The 23961-nt window shown below is 42.6% G+C and overlaps 1 protein-coding gene across 5 annotated transcripts in view; it reads left to right on the forward strand.

The window, feature by feature from the left end:
* Window positions 1–23961, forward strand: part of LOC119436422 (protein SCAI-like) — a 132577-nt gene that overhangs the window by 58035 nt on the left and 50581 nt on the right. For 3 of the 5 annotated variants that reach the window (XM_049657740.1, XM_037703269.2, XM_037703270.2), the window contains exon 12: window positions 2676–2776. In XM_049657740.1, the coding sequence (XP_049513697.1) occupies window positions 2676–2776 (101 nt within the window). Of the gene's footprint in view, window positions 1–2675; window positions 2777–20285; window positions 20373–23961 lie in introns of all 5 variants that reach the window. The other 2 variants (XM_037703267.2, XM_037703268.2) reach the window with 1 other exon arrangement.

The following is a 23961-nucleotide window of genomic DNA, read 5'->3' on the forward strand; positions in this document are numbered from 1 at the left end:
TTAGAGTGGTGATGGAAGCACAAAGGCAGAATTTTTTAAAGGTGCCCTGAAACACTTTTGTCGCTAATCATATAATGGCCTCCCCTATTAAAAGATGTTGCCTCACAAATTTCCTGCTGCAAGAATTTTTCAAATCCTTCAAGTGAAGTTAGACATAGTTATTGCACCGATGGGCGGATTTTTTTCCTTTTTTTTTTTTTTTTTGTCTCCACAAGCATGCGGGAAGCTACACAGGCAAGCTCCACCCAAAAGTTGAGTGTCTCGCCAGAGAGAGGGCTTGTTGCACCACCCTGTGGCAGCCACTATATCTACGCTACGCAGCACGTTGCTGCTATCTCGGAGGCCACGCATCTGTGTGCAACTGTCATATGTATACTGGCAGTGCAAAGATGGAATGCTTTTTCTGTCTTTTTGAGATGGCAGTCAAATATATTTTTCATTTATTTACCACGAAATTAGCAATATAGTATTACTGAGAATGTTCTCGCGATCATGAAACAACCAATAGCTGTTGGTGGGATTCACTGCTTGCGACATTGTGAAGGCAAGAGCAAGCGATTTTTCACTGTTTTTGACATGAGATTGTAAATTTCCTGTTGCACGCAGTGCAATAATGTTTGGCTTGTATGTTCACAGGAGCCTCTTCTACAGACTGGCAACTTTTTCTTATTATGTTCAAAAAGTGTTTCGGGGCCCCTTTAATACAGTATAGACCACTTATAATGTAACCGATTATAGTGCAGGACCGGATATAGTGCGGTCTTTTCAGACTCCCGTTAATTTTCCCATAGCACTCCATGTATACCCATACCGCTTACAGTGCAGCCGCGTGAGACGAAATACGGGTTATAATGCGGCTTCCGTGGGAAAATCTCGCCGACAAGGGCGGTAGCGAGCACTCTTCTCAACGAGGTGTGCCCCCCGATGCGAGAGGAGATCAACGAGGGCGATGCGGAGGAGGAGCATGAGTCGTGGAGCATGAGTCCAAGGGCGATAAAATCGTCGCTGCGCGCCGTATTTGCGAGTGAAAGCGCACGGGGGACGCGCTTTCACAACAGAGAGCAAACGCGACTTCCATCGCGCGAAAGGTCGTGGGGGTATGGGAGGGAGCAAGGGGGGGGCGACGCTGGGCTGCGGCACCAAATGCGTATCTTGCAACCGGGCGCAAGGGGAACTGGCGACGCAATGTTCCACGCAAAAGGAGCATAGCGGGAAGGCAGCACGGGAGGGAGGGAGGGGGGGGGGGGGGAGGGCGGTGGCTTTTACTCAGCCAACAAATGCGTTCGTGCCTGTGCTGGCTGTCGATGTTGTCGCGTGCACCGTATCTTGAAAGTGATCTCCACACGGCTCTGACCTTTGTATGCGCTGTGCTTACGCCGCTCAGTTTCCGTTGAAGCGATAGACTGCACGAACCTTCGCTCGCTGCGGCGGCCGCGTTTCCCCACGCCTGCGTTTTGGCAGTGGTTGTCTGTGGTAATCGAGTCTATTCACGTTTGCTTGTGCGCATTGACACCACGCTTTTTAATTCAGTTAATAAGCGAATGTGTCAAGTTTATGCAGCCGATAAAACTACTATCCCTACTCCTTATATCTCTCTACTAATTTGCTATCGCAATTGATGCTTCACCTTTCGAGCAAAACCGAGACATTTTTTTTTATTACTTTGTCTGCTTCATGCGAAGATCGTGGGTACTTGGACATTAACCTTTCAACGTTCGTAAATTTTAACGGATGCAAAATTCCCAGTCGCATGCTTCGATTCTCGGATACGCGTGGCTGCTTGGTCTACATGTTTAGCATACGTGCAGGGCTTGAAAATTGTTGTTTTGGTTATAGTGCAGTACCGCTTATAGTGCAGATATTCACGACTCCAGTGACTTACGTTATAAGCGGTCTACACTGTAGTTGGTGCTGGCTTGAACCATCCATCTCTTAATTATTCATCACATGGACTACATGGGTCATAGTGAATAATTCTGAGAGCAGAAGAAAAATAAAAAAATAAAAAAAAACATGTCCCAGTGAAACTCTGGAGCAGAGGTTTTGCACTCTCTAGGCTAGTGCTACAAAGTCTGTACAATGTGTTGTGCTGCTGTAAAATATAAGCTTGAAGCACTTGGCCGTGAATGTGGACATGGCTGTGGATGTGGTAACCTTTTCATGCATTGTAAGCTTGGTAATGGTCAATAAGACAAATATCTAGCAAGCGAATGGAGCACATATATTAGCTTTGCAGAGTGAATTTTGCTTAAATCTAGAAGCCTTTCTGTGTTTTGGCTGCTGATACACATGCCGAAGCTTGCTGCTTCATTTTGAAAACGAGAAAGTGAAATTGGCACAACATGATCTTTCATGTTGGCCTTTTTAGCAGTTTGTATCTCCTGCAATTCATATTCTGCTGAGGGCTTTATGTCATAGTTCCTGCATGCTGCCATGATTACTTAAATTCCATCTGCATCAGTAATTTCTGTCGGTGTATTCATTTATCTCACAGCTGTCATGTGCTTATTCAGAGATCATGTTTCACTTGTTTATGTAAGTTTGGCCTTCCACATTGTGGTGTATGTATAATGCGAACCATTAGTTGCAAATTTTCTGCACCCCTTGCTTAGATATTTGATATGCTTGATTTGTTTTCATTTGGTTATAAGTGTCCTGATGTATTTTGCTTCTAGATCCCGCATACTTGCAATTCTATGGTGATGACTTCCTAAGGTTGTTGATGCTGAGGTTTATCTTCTGTCATGTTGTCCTAAAACTACATCGAATGTTCAAGGTAAGTTCAATTAAATCAGGTTCTTGCATTCCAGATAGTATCGAACAGTTTTTTTGTCAGAGCTTAACAATACTTTGTCACGTCTAGGTTTAATCACGGCCATTTTATAGCAATAATGTGTATTCAACTCCAAACTTGATCATATGGGAGTACAGTGGAACCTTGTTGATGCGATCTTCCCGGGAACAAGAAAATAAAATGTATCATTCAAAAATAGTATCATCCAAAGCAATCCCCAAAATGTTAGAAAACAAGCTTACTTGTGACAAACTCGCTAGCAAAGCTTCCTGTGGCGTCAAGTGATACTGCTCTGCATAACTAGCGTGTTAAGTGGAGCAGCATCACGACACCACACGAACCGCAGCTCACACACTTTTATTGACCAACTTTGAAATAGCTCGTCAGTTTTCGCTGAACTTTTTTTTTTTCAAAGTCTGTAAACAAGTTCTTTTGAAAGTTAAGTTCCTTGACATAGCTATATATATGGAGGTCATGGCACCACGAGGCCAAGAATTCTGAAACAAAGGAACACCGTAGAGCAGCGGGCTACAACGAGCAATATGAATGGCGGACGAGGGAGGTGTTTCGTTCAGCCACGTGACCGCATGAAGATCTCGCCTGAAAAGCCAACCAAAACAAGCGCGAGCGAAAGCTGACGCGAGAAGATGATACTATGAGTGCGAAAATAGCGGTCGCGCAGGTCCGCGTGACACCAGTTTCCCGCGCCACGGCCGGTGTGGAGGCGCGCGCTGCGCTCTCTTCCGTCTTTAAAGATCGGCGAGCGCGCGCCTCCAGACCGGCCGTGCCCACGCGTACATCATTGAAGGGGGCCGGTCTCATTAGTCTGCTTCACTTGTGGCTCGTTTGCTGCCGGGACGCGCGGCAATTTAAATCGGTCCAGGACCAATCCCTCCCACGGCATGAAAAACCTGCTTCGCGGCAGCTTATGTGGCGCGCATCTTGCCATCGCCGGCGCGCAGCGCGCTTTTTTCCGCTAGTGTCGCCAGCCTTTAACACATATTTCGTGGGTTGTTGGAATGTAATTTAATCTAGTACACTTGAATATAAATCTACGAGTTTTCAGGTGAAAATGTGATTGTATCAACCGCATGAAAATACATTGCTCCAATGGGGCGGCGTTGGCCGGGAAACGGAAAAAAAAAAAAAAAAAAAACGTATCTTCCCGAAAAACGTATTACGCAGAATCATATCAACGAGTTTCCACTGTTTGAAACTGTGCATTAACAGAAAAGGCGCCTTTATTTTTTCACTTGTGGGGCTCGGGAGACTGAATCAAGTGTAATTTCTCTTCAAATCCCATTCCAGCTTGATTGAAAACGCATTTCCACTACGCATATCCCATGTACACAAAAAAGGAACTTTTTAAAATTATAAGTATAGAAGGTTGAAACTAACAAGTGTTCTCAATCTTAACAGAACAGATTAATTCACATGTTTTTGTCTGTGCAGTGCAGTATGTAGGAGCTCCACATTAGTGGGACAGTGATGTGGTGCTGCTGACATTGCACTGGTGCATAGCGGGCTGTTATGTATCAGTGGAAAGTACTTGCAAAATATATAGCGAGAAGGGGTAAAATATGTAGTGGGAAGTGACAAGATATGTACCAGTGTGAAAGAGGAGCATTTAATAGCATTTCTATAATATGTGGGAAATTATGGAAGGTATCATGGTTCCCTGCATACTGCATATATGCTTTGTCAAAGGATACTGTCATGCTACATGTTTTTGGAGCTGAATTTGACTTTTGTAGAGGTGCTTCTGCTGCAATGTTGGCTTATTCTGATACCTTTTGAGCACCATGAATGCCAAAAAAGACATTCTGCATGCTCATCAACAGCTCTAATCTAGTATGCAGTGGCCTGCCTTCATTTTACTTAGGCTGTAGTACATTAACCCTTTGAAGATAAAGTTTTATTTTTGCCAGATGCGACACTTCAGGGTCGATTTCTTTTTTTTTGTAGGTTTAAAATCTTGTGACCTAGTATTTCGAAAAAACATTTACCGCAACTTTTTTAAAAGGGCTAAAAAGTGACAAATATTTTCCATAGGTAAACATTCATTGTTTATTAATGAATACAGATGGGCTTGCATAAATAGTTACAATATGAATAAAGAAGTAGATACAATGAAATAGATATATTCCAATTTGGGGCACATCAGCAGTAGTACATATCGAAGGAATCGCTGCTCGACTCACTTGTAGAATAGCAACCGGCGCGCACATCCATAGCATAATTGGACCCTGTATGTGAGCACACGCAAAAAAACTCGATGGTTGTGTGCCCTCCAGAAAAACAAGATGAGTCAGAAACTTGCAGTAATCCCTCGTCCCATCGCCAACGAAGGGCAATCAGTTTTCGAGAGTCTCAAGGAAAGAAATGCAGGCATGGCAGCATCGTTTGTATACGGCAGCATCGTTCGTAATACTAGCGCCGCCTGTGAACAGATGTAATCGCACCCCTGTGAGCAATAAACGTGTGAGCATCTAGCGGTGATCCTTCGAGAAATTAGAAACCAAATAAACATCAGTTTTTGCGAGCGGACAAACAGCCTAACAAATAAATAACAAATAAAACTAACCACTGTGCGCCCGCGGATGCGCGGTTGTGCTAGCGGTCACCAAAGTGCCGGTTTGAACAAGTCGTGGAATTAAAGCCAAGAGACTATGGAGCGAAAAAAAAAAAAGTTTTCTGGTATCCACACAGGGTTGCAGCACTTGCTGGGCAACAGAGAGTTGAAAGATTGGCGCGTTTTTCAAACATACAGGCGTCATTGTGAATATATGGCATCAACCATTTAGGGCTTGTTCGCGGCACCGTTTATACATGTCTTTGACCCTTGAAGGTTTAACTGAAGCATGAAGCTAATCATCTAGGCTTTCTGTATACTTCTCCATCTAGGCTTCCACAGTGTGCATGGTTGACATTTAATAGGGCTGAGGATATTGACAGTACCTTGCATAGATATAGCAATAGATGCCACCGTAATAAATGCCAGGTTGCACCGATCTTAAACATTGCTATGCTTTAATTCATGTGTATGTAGTTAAACTTCTTTATAAAATTGGCAAGGTGAAATGAACTATGCAAAAATGTTTGCCCAGATGCTGTTTTAAAAGTACTGTTCTTGCATAATTGCATGAATGACACTTTCCATTTCCAATGCCCTTGAATTCTATTAGTAATTAGTTGCTCTCTTCATATAGATGGGTGTAGGGATGAAACTAGGGCATTTCAAATCCATAGACCCGCTGAAAATGACTAAAGCTGTGCATGTTTGGTTTTCGCTGATTGCATTGTAAGCTGTCAGTACTGGGTAGAAATGATATTGAAATATGTTTCTAGTGTAATGACGTTCTGAGCACTTGAATCTTTTGTATCATTGACCAAATCTCACTGTGAAATATAAGCACACAGAAGGCAGCAGAAATAACACAATGTCTTCGTATGTTTTGGGATTGTGAGTAAGCACACAGAAGGCAGCAGAAATAAAACAATGTCTCTGCTATGTTTTGGGATTGTGAGTTAGAGCACTACAGGGCCCGGGCTTATCTGAAAGCCCAGGCCCAGCCTGCGGTCCAAGTCAGGTAAAGTGAATCTTGGTGGGCCATGATCAGGCCTGGGCCTGATGTCCTCGAGCCTGTGCCAGGCGCAGGCTTTAAACCGCAGGCTCAGGCCAGGCACAGGCCTGTTGGCAAAACTCACTCTTAAATTACTTTAGCAAAAAAGGTTAAAAAAGGTTCCAATTCTTTTTTTTTTCTCTCTCTACGAAATATGTGCGTTCAAACTTTCAGCTGCTTCTGCACCTAATATAATTTTAACCTTTTTCTTGCTGTAAGAACTATTTGCAAAAGGCATATTATTGTGATAGCAGTTAAGACACTAAAGGCGCGTTCACGCCACCGCTGTCATGCTGTCACGGTATCAACAAGCATGCACAGCCTTCGCGTGTTCTTTGAGGAGGGGTATACAGGGATGTGGAGTGAGTTTCGCTTCATAAGTGTTGAAGCCAAGTCACCCTAATGCAGGGTATGAGACTGGGCTAGGTGATGTTCTATCTTGTTCTGCACTTTGTAACAAGATGGATCATCCTCATGCTCCACTCAATCGGCTGCTACCAGAGCCAGGGCAGCGTTCTGGCTTCCACTGCTGGCATGAGCAGTGTGCACACACGCATTAGCGTTCCTGCTGAGCAGCTGTGTGCTTACCACATTGTTTCATACACTGGTTTGAGCAGAAAGGAGAGTAAACAGCTAGAAAAATCTAGCGCTGACAAATGCTGGCAGTTTTCTCAGTTTTTTGCTGGTTTCATCTCGTGCACCATTGAAGTGTGATGCCAGTAATGCTTTTGCCGACATTCCTCATAGCACCAGCAGGGGTGGGGCTCCTGTGCAAATCGCCCCATTTCTATACAGACGCAAATTCCTGCGCCAAACTGCGCCAAACACAAATAATTGACCGAAATTGCGCCACGCTGCACCAGAACGACTTCGGCATGTGTGTTATGACGATGGCTACGATCAGCGAGCGCATTCGTTCTCCGAAAAAGAGTGCAGCCATTCGCGTTATGCACACCATGTGATGGCGCCTGCTGCACAGTTTCTCGTAATTTTCACGCTTATAACACTGAACTTTTCAGCACTTCCGGCAAGTTGCCGGCGCGTGCACAGCCACTCCCGGCTTTTGTCGCTGCTGTCGGTATGGCCAGGGCGGCCTAGTCAAAAAAATTAAAAAAATACATCGAGTCCAGTCGGATTTTTTTTCAATGGGACCCAACTGGTTCCAATTGAACATCATCGGAGGCCCAAGTTCCAATTGGGCTTCATGAGAAGTCCAGTTGGACATCAGTCGAGCTTAGTATGCCAATTGGTCCCAACTGAACCCAATTGGAAGTCACTGGGTAATCTCACAAAACAATAGAATAGTTGATAATAATAATATCATAATTATAATGTTAGTTTTAAAGTAAAATATTTTTGTATTTTGGTGTGATCAATGGAGTGAAGCATTTAGCTTTCTGTCAAGTTAAAAATCTGTCTTGAAATTTTACCAATTTCTCATGAACCACTGGCACCACTTGGTCAACCAAGTTTTGCTCACATATATAGCACATATACAGTATAGACCACTTATAACGTAACCGCTTATAGTGCAGGACCGGATATAGTGCAGTCTTTTCAGACTCCCGTTAATTTTCCCATAGCACTCCATGTATACACGTATCGCTTATAGTGCAGTTGCGGGAAACGAAATACCGGTTACAGTGCGGCTGCCTGGGAGTACAGAAGTCAGCGGAGACGGCGAACTGCTCCCCTCAGACGGGCGCCCGAAGGAGTGCTCGAGGAAGAAAGGGAGACGAAGTGGAGGAGAAGGGCACGGGGGGCGAACGAACAGCCAGTGAGGCTGAAACCAGAATCTTGATGCGAGTCGTGAAATATCACGGCGCGCATAGCAAGCGAGCGCCACGAAACTGGCGGTGCCGGAGCAATGCCGGTCGGAGGCGCCGCCGCGTGATTTGGTTCGAATTAACGGGTTCGACTGTAAATTGAATGCAAACGTTCTAGCCGCATTCCTCGACTGTCGCATACGCATGGCGGCTCGGTGCACATGTTTTGCATATGTGCGGGCCTTGAAAATTGTTGCTTTGGTTATAGTGCAGTACCGCTTATAGTGCGGATATTTGCGACTCCGGCGACTTACGTTATAAGCGGTCTACACTGTAGCACCTAACATGCATCTCTCATAGTGAAGTGATGAGTGTTGTGTATATCACTGAAGAGAATTGCCGTAGTGTGTTTATCTATGAGTATGCTTCTTGAAAGGAGTTTCAAGTATATCCGTGTCATATCAAAGTTCGGGCCAATCTAGGCTTTCTTTCTTTTTTTCCTTCATTTTTCTTGTTGGTCCCAACGAGTCCAATTCAGAGACCAATTAGGTCCAGTAGTGTTCAAAAAACCGATTGGTCCAATTGGACCTGTTGGATTTTTCCAATGGGTGTCCCAAAATACAATTGTAAATATCCTATTGATTCCAATTGGAAGTTTCCAACTGGTTTGAGCATTTTTTTTTTTTTTGCCTGGGGGCTGTGTTTAGAGTGTACTAGAATATGGTTGAGTGGGCCGAGCGGCACGACACTCCGTAGCTGAGGCGCAAAACAATTAAAAGTAGGCTGCAGGTGCTGCGAGCGAACTAGATTCTAGGTAGGAGCGCGCTGCACTGGGTTCAGCCAGTGGGCGTCTGTGTCCCTAGGGCCGTTATAATGTAAAACTACTCTAATCTGTACTTACGCCCATGTGGGTGAGGGCTGAGCCATTTTGAGCTGTCAGAAAGGGCTAATGGCGGATTTGGAATAAAATGTTGCAGTTTTGCCCGGAAGGAGAAGCATCGATGGCAATAGCAAATTAGTAGACAGCTAAATGAAGTAAGGATAGTAGTTTTATCAACCGTATAAACTTGTAAACATTCGCTTACTAACTAAATTAACAAGCATGGTGTCACGCTCGCACAAGCAAACATGTACGCATCTTACTCGATGACCACCGAAACTCGCTGTCAGAACACTGGAGTGAGGAAGCGCGGCCGCAGCAGCGAGTGAATTGACCTTTGTGCTGCCTCTCGCTTCAACACGAAATAAGTGGCAAAAACACAGCACACACAAAGCCATCAGCACTCGCACTCTGTCCCCATGGCACATCGCTTTCATGATGGGGCTCGCACGCCCGCACCATTCGCAGCAGCTGCCGGAGTAGAACGCCCTCCCTTCCCCCGGTGCCTTGCGTGCGACAGAAGGCTGCACGCTTCCTCCCTTACACCCCTTGTGTGGGCGAAATTTAGCCAGCGTCATCGGATCGTCCTCACAGGCTTTCAATCGCACATACAGCATATGGCGTGCGGCGACGATGTTGTCGCCTCTGGATTTTATACAGAACTTCATGGCGATGGCCGAAATATGCCTGGAGTGTCCATATAATTGCTATTGCAATAAAAACGCATTGGAATAGTTTTACGTACTACCAGGCCAGGCTTGATTGCGGCTGTCTGGGTCTGCGATGACATATGGTGACAGTTGAATGGCCAATTGATGGATCCATTAGATTTCTGGACTTAAAACTCATTTGTTCCGACAACCATCTATGCTGGTGCTATGATCCAGGGGGTAACAAAGCTTTACTCCCATTTTATTCTAACCACGCAAAGCTAACCAAGAGAGGCATTGTGACATTGTGCCTCAGCAATGCATTTAGGAAATCTTGCACTCACCTAATGAAACATAGCTTCCACAATCAAACTACACGCTTGAAGGAAGCTGGCTATCCAGACCATGTTTTAGTGTCTGTAGCAGCAAAGCAGCTCAAAAGAATTCGCAGAAGTTCAGGTCACTCTAACACGCAGCACCGCCCAGCGGTGGAATGTGAAGCACAGCTGTAATTCCCTATATTCACCAACTTTCACATAATCTCAAGAAGGTAGCACTCCGTGATAACATTAGGGTGGTTTTTTCAGTACCCGATAAGGCTGTGCGTGAAGACAAATCCTTCTAGGACCGAAAAAGTTGAGTGCAAAGTTGAGATTGCAAGGCATTTGTGCATTTGTGGTGTATCGTATTTCTTTCTGTTTTGGGAAACAATACATCGGCCAAACCAGTAGGTGCTTAAATCCGCGATTAAATAAGGTGTCACTCAGTGGGTGTCCCACCCTCTATACCCAGGCATGTGGTTGCCATGCTTTGTTTGATAAGACCGTTGTTGTTGGTTGATGTAAAGAAGCGATCACCCGGTCGATTGTTGAGGCATAGCTTATCGACGCACTTGGTGAATTGTGCATTAGCAAGCCGTTGATAACGTTGTCTTCTAAGGAGTTAGATTTCCTGCCTAAGCGGTGATAAGTTGTTCTAGTAGGTTATCACAGGTCACTAAATATGATCCGATAGTGTGAATTTAATCGCGCATGTTTCTCAGCGCTTCCACGTGATCTATGTCTTCTATGGCGCATTTGGTATATGAGCAGTCTGGTTTTGAGAATAAATATTGTGGTTGCTAGTAGCGCTGTGTGTTGTCTATTTACTTGTGCCTTCTTGTGTCTGTGTTACATTTCGTGCTGCATCAAAAGTGTTCCCCCAGAAATTAAGTTACTGCATCGATTGGACCGCATAATTTGAGAACATTTTTCGCTGTTATCGTGAGCGTCGGTGCCGGAATATATAGTTCATCGCAGTGCAACCAATGTTTTCGTCTTTACAGGAAAACGTGCGCTGTGCCGCCGCTCTACCCACTCTACGTACGCTATAGCTACAAAGTGCGCTTCTACCATGCGCTTCGTGTTGGTCTATTCTGTGTTTTGTTGTGGTTTCAAAGTGCGCTGCCATATTCCATTATTCCACCAAAATTCAGATTGGCCTGCTCCAAACTGCTTCCAACTGAAAATTTATCTGCTACAAAAATTACTTCATAATGACTTTGGGCAGTCCCATCTCTGCAACAGCGTTCTGATACGCCTGGTATTTGTCAAGGCACTGTTCCTGCCACGCAGCAGCAGTTGTCTCACATGCTGTGTCACGCCATGTCGCCTCTGCGTATTGTTGGGACACCGTGCGAGGAGCTTGAGCGCAATCCTAAACTTTGTTATTGCTCTTAATGCTTTGTCTTCGGGCAAAACTGCCACTTCTTTAGAAGTGTACGGTGCTTACAACATAAAATGTACACAAGAGTCTTAAATAAAGTATGTTGCAAGAAATTTTTAATGCATGATTTTCCTTTTCATGTCAGCTGTAAATGTTAGCTTTGCCGGAAAAAGTTTTTTCGTAATGTTTTATTGTCGCGGTAGCTTTATTTTAATGTCTTCGGATACACCACCTAACCAATGACGTTTTTAAGGCATGTAGTACACCGAGTTCCTCTGGTGGGCCTGGACCAGGCCCTTTCATACAGTCGCAGGTCCGATTTTCCAATCTTATCATTTGTTGCGGCAAGTATGTGATCCTGGTGATGCCAGTGATGAAGGTGAAAAGAATGAAGCATGAAATTAATTGTTATAACAGCTTGTCAAAAATGTAGCCTATCCAACGAGTTGAAATCTACGTACAGCGAAGCTTTTTGTGAGTGCATAAAAAGTCAAAACACGACTTAGGGTGCTCCCATTGTTTAGAGCGGCAATCATGTTCACATCTCTCTTGGCAATCAGCGCCCCCCACCGACAAAGCAGACGTGGGCGAACAGCCCATTGAGTTATCCGTCAAACACGAGACGCGCGCTACATACCGGTCGCGGGGCGTCCTGGAATTTTTTCTGGTTCTTTCTTTTTTTCTTTCTCCTGCACGGCCGCTGCCGTGGATGCGCTGAGGCGAGTGCCATCTGGTGGTGGTGCAAGGAACCTAGTGGTCGGGTGGGCATGTCCTCCACTGTGATTGGTTGGCCTATTCGGCTATAGAACAGCCATGCCACAGCACCTACGGTCAGGAAAACCCGGCGAAATTCACACAGAAAAGCTTAGCTTCGCTTTTAAAATTCGTTGACGACGTGTGTGCAGCAGTATATAGCGGCCTGGGTTTGACAGCACAGCATCACCAAAGCATCCTTTCTTTCTGGACAGCCTCCTGCATTTTTAACTATATCGCACGAGCGAGCACGAGCGTCGATTTAGCACTTTACAAGTGCAGCAATATAGGAGACCGGCAGAAGTATGCACAGGTGCATAAAGCACTCTCTAGTGCAAGTGTCTTCTGCTTTGCTGTTCCCTTCAGGACGACGTGCGTCCATTCATAGTGTGGTGGTGCGATATGGTTAAAAATTCTGGACGCTGTACCACAAGCTATGTGCTCCACTGTTGGCATTTTATTGCAGTGTAGTACGCATCCTTTGGCCAAGGCACAGCATATGTGCACAGAGCACTAGAGAGTATGGAAGTTGGCGGTGTTGGTAGAGTTCAGTTGTGATGCAGTCGCGCTAGAGTACAGGCATGGCCGCCAACTCAGCAGTGTGGCCAGTTTGGTGCATTATCATATAGCCAACACCTTGCGAGAGTTTTGAACTGCTGGATGAGATGAGTTACAAATATTGTAGCGCACCACCAGATTTCAAATTGTGTCAAATTGGCATCTTGCTGCAAGATCATCAGTAAATTGTCATCATAAACTATAGGAAGATTCGTTATATCCATTTATACAACATTATTGCATCATTAGAACAACATTTTGAATGCGTGGTTTTTTATGGGAATCAAATCAAATTAGGATTACTTCGTTATATCTAATAGTTTGTTATAACTGAAGAATTGGGCCATTTGTTCTTTCTTATTAACAGTTGTAGTGGCAGCGGAAAGATAGCTTGACCAACGTAAGTTTTTCACTCAAAGGCAAATATTAAGTCAGCACAGACTGTTAAAATGCTCTTCGAGAAACCTCACAGCATTTGTTTTGTGCCAAGAAATGAATTAGTTGCAGAACGAATTGTGGCTGAATGACCTGATTTTCTCTACCACTATTCAAATCACCTGCAATGAGCAGTGTGACGCAGCATACAATATCACCATCATTTGCTGCCGTACATGAGTAAACTGGCACCCGAGAACTGGCGCTAAGTTTTTTTACCTAATGCACGATGGTGTGGCTGGAACCCTAGCCATGACAGCGCGGTTAGTTGCATTGAGAAGACCAAAACAAAATGTGCCTATTATAAACACGACCTACCGATCATCTTCGAAGGCTCATCGCATTGGACCTTGTTGATGCCTCAGATAATGGTACTTTGGCTTATGATGCTGGACTCCATTTCGTTATTCTTGCTCACGACATCACATGGACATGGCATTCTTGCAGTCAGCATGAGCTTCTACAGCCAACAGAAACAGCACAGCACTACACAATACCAAACCTACCAAAATGTGAGAGCACGGGCAGCACAAAATCTAGCAAAAACATCACTTTTCGACCATCTGCAGCATCATCAAAAGTAGTCTCAGTGAGTTCTTTCTGAGAATTAAATAAAAGTGAGCAAGTGTTTTTTTTTTTTCCATGCTAAAATGCAATATACAGCCAAATGGCTCTACAACGAATGCCTCTACAATGAATGACCTGTAAAACGAAGAAATAATTCTGTCCCGATTATATTGTAAGTGGTGCGGAGTGCGACCTTTACAAAAAAGTGACCTGTATACCAACACATTTCGGATGCCTCAAGCACTTATTTTAAAGGTGTTCGACCGTAATTGCCTTTTTATCATCAGTAGTTGACTAGTGACAAAATTATAATCAGGCAGTGCAACGTCATCGGGCTAGTACTGTAATATCTCTTTTGAGTTTTAAATTGTGTTGTACTCTGACCTAATTTTTTCGCTTACTATAGCTCTGCTCTCGGTAACATTGAAGTCTTGGATGTTTTGAGCAATAATTTATCGCTTAGCTTGACTTAATATTTGCCTTTAGTGCCAAGTTCAAGATGCACAAGATGCATTCACTTATTTCCCACCGCCAATTTTTGTGTGAGCAAAAACATTTTAGTTCTCTTTTTTTGCACAATATTGGTATAGAACTGACCTCCTGAAGTAATTTGGCTGTCCATTAATTTTTTGAAGCTCTTAGAGAGCATGTGCTTGGCTGTATTTCATTGATTTGGTATGTAACTGCCGAGTGTAATTATTTTTGCTGTGTAACTGCTGCTGCATAATTTGGGTCCGTTTTATTTGCATTTGGTGCTACATATATTCTTCATTAAACATGTTGTGGTGATAAGTTCTGTTAGCTTGCTGACCTAGCTTAACTTAACCTAATGTAACCTTAAAAGTTGTTGTTTGTTTCATTTGGTGTTCAGTATATGTGAACAAAATTACAACACTTAGACTTAGCAGCTGATCAAAATAACAATGACACATGTGGACTATGTTTGAAAAATCTGACAGAATGTTGTGTGTAGCCAGAGTCTCTGTTAAGAAGTCTGAATAATCAGGAATCTCACTGCAATCGTGATTACCCATCAGTTGGACAAGCTATAATAATGGTGCCTTTGTCCACCGTTTTAAAATATGGTAACTATAGTAAAATATTTGCAGTCACAGTATTGCTATAAAAAACAATTGTGCCGAGCCATCAGCTTTGATATAATGAGGTTTAGTTTATATGCAGATGATCTCTGACAGCAGTCTTTCTTGCAAGTTATGTGAAATTTTAAGGTGAACATTAATTATGCTTAGGTAAATGATTTGTGATTGGTGAGGCTTATATAGTGCTGACTAACGGCCACGTCCTCCGCTACAGAGGTCTTCCAGATAGAGAATTCGGAGTAGGATTTCTAGTTCATAAGGACATAGTGGGCAACATTGATGAATTCTACAGCATTAATGAGAGGGTAGAAGTCGTCATAATAAAGATGAATAGGAGGTATAGAATGAAGGTTGAACAAGCCTACGCCCCAACCTCCAGTCACGATGATGAAGAAATAGAACAGTTTTATGAAGATGTTGAATTAGCAATGAGAAAGGTGAAAACTCAGTGTACTGTAGTCATGGGCGACTACAATTCAAAAGTGGGGAAAAAGCAGGCTGGCGAGCAAGCACGGCATCGATTCGGAACAATAGAAGAGAGGTGTTGGTAGAATTCGCGGAAAGGGATAGGCTCCAAATAATGAATACTTTCTTCAGGAAGTGCAGCAACAGGAAGTGGACCTGGAAGCGCCCAAATGGAAAAACAAGGAATGAAATAGATTTCATACTCTCTGCCGATCCCAGCATAGTGCAGGATGTAGAAGTGTTAGGTAGGGTAAAGTCTAGTGACCATAGGTTAGTGAGGTCTAGGATTTCTCTCAGTTTGAAGAGAGAAAGGATAAAGTTAGTCATGAAGAAACAGGCCAACCTAGACGCAGTAAGGGTAAAAGCAGACCAATTCAGGCTGGTGCTCGCAAACAAATATGCAGCTTGAGAACAGGAAGATAAAGACAACATAGAGGTTATGAATGAAACCGTAACTAGGTTGATCTCAGAAGCAGCAATTGAAGTGGGAGGTAAGGCACCAAGGCAACCAATAGGTAAGCTCTCTCAAGTAACAAAGGACCTAATAAAGAAACAGCAAAATATGAAAGTGTCAACCTCGAGAGGTCAGATAGAATTTGCTGAACTGTCGAAACTGATCAACAAGAAGAAAGTAAGGGATATCCGAAATTATAATGTAGAAAAGATTGAGGAAGCTGAAAAATGTAGACACAGCATGAAATCAGTGAGAAGAAAACTAGGCCTAGGACAAGGCAAAATGTATGCACTGAAAGATAAGCAGGGTAATATCAGCAATTTTGATGACATAGTAAAAGCAGCGAAAGAATTTTATACAGACCTGTACAGTGCCCAGAGCAGCCAAGCTAATTTCATTTGAAGTAGTGATGAACAAGATACAGAGGCCCCTTCTATAACTAGTGATGAAGTTAGAAGGGCCTTGAAAGACATGACCAGGGGAAAAGCTGCTGGAGAAGATGGAATAACAGTCGATTTAATCAAGGATGGAGGAGATATCATACTTGAAAAGCTTGCGGCCCTATATACGCAATGCCTTATGACTTCAAGTGTACCAGAAAGCTGGAAAAAAGCCAACATTATACTCATCCATATGAAGGGAGACATTAAAGAATTGAAGAAATATAGGCCCACTAGCTTGCTCTCGGTATTGTATAAAATATTCACCCAGGTAATTTCAAATAGAATCAGGGCAACACTTGACTTCAGCCAACCAAGAGAACAGGCTGGCTTCAGGAAGGGATATTCTATGATGGGTCATATCCATATCATCAACCAGGTAATAGAGAAATCTGCGGAGTACAATCAACCTCTCTCTATGGCTTTCATAGATTATGAAAAAGCATTTGATTCAGTAGAGATACCAGCAGTCATAGAGGCATTATGTAACCAAGGAGTACAGGATGCATACGTGAATATATTGGCAAATATCTACAAGGATTGCACAGCAACCTTGGTTCTCCTCAAGAAAAGTATAAGTTACCTATCAAGAAAGGGGTCAGGCAATGAGACGCAATCTCTCCAATGCTATTCACTGCATACTTGGAAGAAGTATTCAAGCTCTTAGACTGGGAAGGCTTAGGAGTGAGAATCACCGGCGAATATCTTGGCAACCTTCGGTTTGCAGATGACATTGTCCTATTTGGCAACAATGGGGACAAATTACAGCAAATGATTGAGGACCTTAACAGAGAAAGTGTAGGAGTGGGGTTGAAGATTAATATGCAGAAGACAAAGATAATGTTCAATAGCCTGGCAAGGAAACAAGAATTCAGGATCGCCAGTTAGTCTCTAGAGTCTGTAAAGGAGTACGTTTATCTAGGTCAATTACTCACAGGGGACCCTGATCATGAGAAAGAAATTTATAGAAGAATAAAATTGGGCTGGAGTGCATACGGCAGGCATTACCAAATCCTGACTGGGAGATTACCACTGTCGTTGAAAAGAAAAGTGTACAGTCATTGCATTCTACCGGTGCTAACATATGGGGCAGAAGCGTGGAGGTTAACAAAGAAGCTCAAGAACAAGTTAAGGACCGCACAAAGAGCGATGGAACGAAAAATGTTAGGCCTAACGTTAAGAGACGGGAAGAGAGCGGTGTGGATCAGAGAACAAACGGGGATAACCGATATTCTAGTTGACATTAAACGGAAAAAATGGAGCTGGGCAGGCCATGTAATGCGTAGGATGGATAACCGGTGGACCATTAGAGTTACAGAATGGATACCAAGAGAAGGGAAGCGCAGTCGAGGACAGCAGAAAACTAGGTGGAGTGATGAAGTTAGGAAATTCGCAGGCGCAAGGTGGAATCGGCTAGCACAAGACGGGTAATTGGAGATCCCAGGGAGAGGCCTTCGTCCTGCAGTGGACATAAATATAGGCAGATGATGATGAAATGATTTGTGCACATTGAAGGTGTTCTGTAATCTCCCAACCATAAAACTGACCAAACAAAGTAATTTTAGACAATTAAGTATAGTTATTGAATACTGTTGGTTTTTAGGACTAACTACTGTTTTTCAAGTTAACAGCCCCACACCTTGATTAAAACACTACAGAAGTAGAATTGCTTTATCATTTTATTTTTTTATTATTTATTATTTATTTGTACATACTGCAGCCCTATAACAGGGCTATTGCAGGAGTGGGTTAATACAGGGGTGAACAAAAAATAAGTGAAACTGAACAAAGAATCTTACAACATTAGCAAATTCAAATATTAGTAGAACACGTAAGTCTACACCCTAGCTAGAACTGCTAACCATTTCGATAACTTCGTGTTATGTTTTTGTTGCTATAAGCTACTCTACTTCTTTCAATTAAGATAAATTTTGCCTTAGATACTGATATTTGCTTTCGATTTCATCAGTCAGTGCTGATGGAAATGTCGTACGACTATGGTAATGTAACAGAATAACTGATAGGTTCAGAGTGGCTGGTTAGTGAAAGGGTTTGTTAGGCAATTGACTACTTCCTTTTAATTTGTATTTATAATAAAGTACTCAACCCATCAATCGGTTGCACTTTAATCGGTATAAGGCTTATCTATATAGGTTGGCTGGAAACGCTGCCAGTGTGCATGTATGTGTTTAGGGTGTGTGGGCATGCACAACTTATATTTAGTAAGGGATGCTGGGAACTGCATTATTATTCAGTTAATGAAGGTGGTGAAACCAAAAGCAGTAGTATCGTGCTATGGTTTGGTTAGGATTTTGTTGAAGGAATCTCCGAGTGAAACAAGTGAGCTCATTGTAAACTATTGCTGTGATTGCTATCAGCCTTTTTTTTCCCCCTTATGACTCTACCTGATGTGGCTGAGCGGAAAGTATTGCAAAAATAAAGCCGAAGGGTTTGCTTTTTGTGTTCGCGGGCTTTCCTTTTATTCATACTGAAGTGGAGCATTCAAGAAGGCATTATATCTACACTTCTCAAAATATATATATTTTCAAAATATCATCTAATATCAGAGCACTATGTTGGGCTAGTCGGTGCGTAGCTTAAGAAGGATGTGTGGCACAAGGTCAAAATCAACGGAAGAAATAAGAGGAGGTCTAAGAGGTCTCCTCTTATTTCTTCTGTTCATTTTAACCCTGCCCCACAGATCCTTCTTATGTAATATCATGGTAACTACATGTTGCTAACAGTGATCAGCCACTTCAAAGTGTGAATTTTCATAATGACTCAGTGGATCACTTAACAGCATGTGACGACGGGGCTGTCATTGCATATAAGTTACAACAAAATTCTGCCTTTAGGTATGCTGCTTTCTAAAAGATTTCGCATCATGTGAAATAAAGTAGTGAAATATTGCTAAGAAAATGATGCTGATGTGAGCTGGAGTCATCACAGTTGTTACCCTAAATGTGTTACCTGATTGTTGCATAATTTCATACATTTGAAAAGACGGCAGTTAATGTACTTGAAGTGACCTGGTGCAATACAAAGCTTTTTCAAATAAGTACATATTTTACACTTTTTCAGCAAGGACCAAATGCAGTTTCAGTCAATTGTTTGGTTAAATACTAAACTGATGGTTTTACTGTCTGAAGTTTAGGTTTCACAGTGTGGTTTCTTATGTTGGACAGAGAGCAAAATTTATTTCAAATGAGTTTTCAGTGCTGGAGCCATAGCATGGAGCCATCTTGCAAAGTGCTATTCTGATGCTGAACCTTGCCAAGGCAGTGGAAGGAAATTTCTCACCCCTAAATGTTCGTAGAAATTTCATGGATGGCATTTTTAAAGGTCTGTTTTGATACAATGATAACCAGTTGTAATTATTCAATTCATTGCACTGTATCGAGCAGGCTTCCATAAGCCTGCGCGATACAGTAACCCCCCCCCCCCTGCTGTAACGCTTTCGGGCTAAGCGGCGATATGTCTGAATAAAGAATAAAGCCAGTGGCTGCCTTACTCTGTTGTTTTCTCAGATTTGAAGTTCTCGGTATGTTTTATTCCCTGGCACATACTTCAGACCAGTGCTGGAACTGTCTTTCATACAGTCTTGACCGACACAGTTAGCTCATTTTTTATTAGTTTGGCACTCTCCCTGCAGCCTGATCACCTTCATTTTGCAAAAAGCTCTCTTGTCAATGGTTTATTTTTCTTCCTTTAGCCTCATACTATTGCACAGCAAATGGCACATGCACTTTGTCAACTTACACACGTGAATGCATTCACTGAAACATGCACATTCTGTGGTTTTTGGGCTTGTCAGTTTTTGCATCGACTTGGACCTGTGTGCCCACTCACTTTGTTGTCTACCACTTACTTTCTTTATGGTTGTTCATGTGTTTAAGTTCAAGAATAACTCTGTGAAGGTTTTCAGCAAAGTCTCTCATATCTCCAGTGCCTAACATGTTTATATATGTTTCCATTACTGCAGTTGGCATCACTTGGTTACATGGGTGATCTTTGCACTTTGCTTTTTTTTTGGTGGCACATGTACTTTGGTTGCTGTTGGATTCTTCGAATCTGGTTCTTGTTTCTTTCATCATAGATTAAGTATTCGGTGGGGGACCCAGAGAACTTGTATCAGAGGATGCCTCAGGCAGCCATGGGCACGCCTCCCTACCAGAGCCTGCCGGTATTTGCGCTTTTCTCTTACGTTTCGCCTCCTGCTTGTCTGGCCTGAGATGTTGTTGCGACTGTTGGATTTCCTTTTCTACACCCTTTTTTTTTTCTCCAGAGGCATGCCCCTTGCTTTGTTTTTTCCTTGTACATTAGTTTTCTCTTTCCTTAAGCATTCTGAAGCTGGTGTATGCTGTGCTTTGCTATGTCCTCCGTATGCACATCGATAAAGAAAGTTGAGAAAGTTGTCTCTGAACAAAGGTAGCACTGACCTGTTTCCATTCATCTGCCTTTTCTTTTTGCTCTAAAAAAGACTCAAAATGGTCCCTGTGATTTCACTGCACTTACTGCCCTTGTTCACAACAGTGCTGCGCATGAGCTTGTGTGATCCTACTGTGGGAATGTTGGTGGAACTCGCACGCCTCACAGTGTGAAATGAGTAGACAAGTGAAACAACTTAAAAATCTGTCTTCTATGGGCTGCACACGTACATGGCCATGCAAAGCTTTTCTTTTTAAGCAAATAGTTGTTTAGACTCTAGCATTGCCTTCTTTTTTTTTCTTTTTTTTTTTTGAACATAGGAACATAGTTGTGCACACAACATAAGCCACACTCTGAAAAAGATCTCACCGGGCCATGAGTCAACTTTGGGCTCACTGTGTGTGAGACCAGCATTCTTTGTTTAAGCTAATCCTGTACGTCAGAAGGCCCTGCAAAAATTGACATAGCTAGTTGCAGCATCGTCTCCCAAGATTTTGGCATGGTCTGCTGCTCCACATTGGTTTCACTGTGACATCTAGTGAGCATGATACGACTAAAAGTGACGACATGGGCTTTCTATGATCTCCAATGTGGAGCAGCATGCTTCATCAGAAATTTCAGAGGATAATGTGAGGAGGAAAGGAGCTTCACTGTCTAAAATGTGCAGTTTACTAAAAGGTAGCAGAAATTTGGGGGAATTTTTCGTTACTACTGTAATCTTTATAGCTGTAGTACTTTGGAGTGGCTATGAATGAATTTTGGTCATCAAAAAATGTAATACATGAGAAAGCCATTTAAATAGAAGGAATATAGCACAGTGTCATAAGCCTTTACAAGTTTGTTTTAGCAGCAGTCGAGCCAGTAAACTTCTTTAAATAACCTTCTGCTGCCTGCGCAAACTGTCTCATTCAAAAAAAGATACACTTCCTTCAGTGTGCCATTAACCAACAAGCACAGCTCTGTTTTTTATTGTTTGGAAGGAAAAGCTTGCCTGATGGCATACACTTCAAAATTGGCATACATACTGGCGTGCCTCATAATCAGAACTGGTTTTGGCACGTAAAACCCCATAATTTTTTTTTTTTTAAATTGGCATACACTTCAAAATTGCAAGTGCAGGAGTGTCAAGAACTTATGCAGGAAGGGTCCAGCATGGTGTAAAATAGACTACTGTTATGCAGATGGTGCATGCTGCACAGTTAAATTGAGGACCAGGGCTGCAATATTGTAACGATTCTATTCCAGTGCTATTCCTTTTTATGCTTTGTCAGTGGTTGGAGCTTCTTCTACGTACATTATTGCCAGGATTGGCCATTCAGGAAGAGTGGATGTTAAGAAAGAAAAAATTTAATTGAGTGAAAGGAATCGCTACATTAAACCAGCCCAAAAGGGCTGTACTGTGTGAACTACTGCAGGAAGTGGAGCTAAATCAAGAAGATGTAGAAGTCTAATGAAAACTTTTGTAAAGACTATGTTCTTTATTTCTTGGAAAGCTAGTGCTACACTCAAGACTTGTTGCTCATGAACAGTTAGCAGAAAACATTTTTTTACAAAAATTTGCATTTAAACCACAGAAGTAATTGAGTACTTCTAGATATATCATGGAAATTGTACTACTTAGAATGGCATTTTTCCTTATGATTTTTTTTTTTGGGGGGGGGGGGGGGAAGGGTGGTCAGTGAACCTGATGAAGAGAATGCTTTGCAGGTGCAAGTGTATGATGGTGCATTTGTCTTGCCTCTAGCTGTGATTTGTTTGCAGTAGTAGACTGAAGTGAATGGACAGTGATGAGAAAAGTTAATGAACTTTTGAAAACATACATGATTTCTTCTGTGGTTGGGCAGTTTGAGAAGCAGCATAACTGTTAAAATTGGGAAATTGAAGCTTCTTATGTAAAATGCTTGCTTTTGCTAATTTTATTTTCTCACTTCAATATACAGGATTGTTTTTTTTAGACTACAAATTTTTTATCAAAGACGTTGAGTGTAGTGAATGAACATTGCGTTTTTGCAGAAACGTTGCTAGGCATGGCGTACGTACTTTGCCACAAATAATGCAAGTCTCAGAAGACTAATTTACAGAACTTATTTAATTAGCTTTTTTTTATTCAAATCTTGGGGGCAGTTGTCTATATGACAAATTTGGAGGCAGTAATATTTAAAGCCTCCCTAATTTTTTTAAACAATCATGAAAATTGCGCTACTTAAAAATATTCATCATCAAATTTCAACGCTTTCTAGTAAGCCAATGTAAAAACCGAGCACGCCAGGAGCGCACAAAAAGCTGCTCTATTGTCGCAACAGATGGAACCACCACATGACGAAAAGCGTGATGTTGTTTGCAACTGAATGCCTGGCACATACTGATATGGCACATCTTGCCTGGCTAGCATCTGCTGCAACTTGCTGTATCAATATATGCTGTGACATGCCATCATTCCAACTTCATCATGCACTTTGCCATGGTGCCCTTCTGTCTGCCAAGATAGCGGGGGCCATTTTTTCTGCACTTGCGGCGCACTTGGTTTTGATATTGCCTGGATAGAGCATTGAAATTCAGTGATAAATATCTTGAATTGGTTTAATTTTCAAGATGTTTACAAAATGGGGGTACATTAAAATGTGACTGCCTCCAAATTTGCCATATAGATAACTGCCCCTAAGATTCTAAAAAAAAAAATGTATTAACAAATTTTTGGTGCAGTCTAGACCGCTTATAACGTAAGTCGCCGGAGTCGTGAATATCTGCACTATAAGCGGTACTGCACTATAACCAAAACAACGATTTTCGAGCCCTGCACGTATGCAAAACATCTAGACCAAGCAGCCGTGCGTATCCATGAATCGAAGGGTGCGACTGGGAGTTTTACATCTGTTTAAATTTACAAATGTTGAAAGGTTAATGTCCAAGTACTCACGATCTTCGCATGAAGCAGACAAAGTAATAATTTTTAAAAAAGTGTCTCAGTTTCGCCCGAAAGGCGAAGCATCAATTGCGATAGCAAATTAGTAGAGACCTATATAAGGAGTAGGGATATAAGTTTTATCGGCTGCATGAACTTGACACATTCGCTTATTAACTGAATTAACAAGCATGGTGTCAATGCGCACAAGCAAACGTGAATAGACTCGATGACTGCAGACAACCACTGTCAAAACGTGGGCGTGGGGAAACGCGGCCACCGTAGCGAGCGAAGGTTCGTGCGGTCTATTGCTTCAACGGAAACGCGCATACAAAGGTCAGAGCCGTGTGGAGATCGCGTTCAAGATGCGGTGCGCGCGACAACACCGACAGCTGGCACAGGCGCAGACGCATTTGTTGGCTGAGTAGAAGCCACCCCCCTC

The sequence above is a fragment of the Dermacentor silvarum genome, chromosome 1, assembly GCF_013339745.2.
Source record: "Dermacentor silvarum isolate Dsil-2018 chromosome 1, BIME_Dsil_1.4, whole genome shotgun sequence".
Classification (NCBI taxonomy): Eukaryota; Metazoa; Arthropoda; class Arachnida; order Ixodida; family Ixodidae; genus Dermacentor; species Dermacentor silvarum.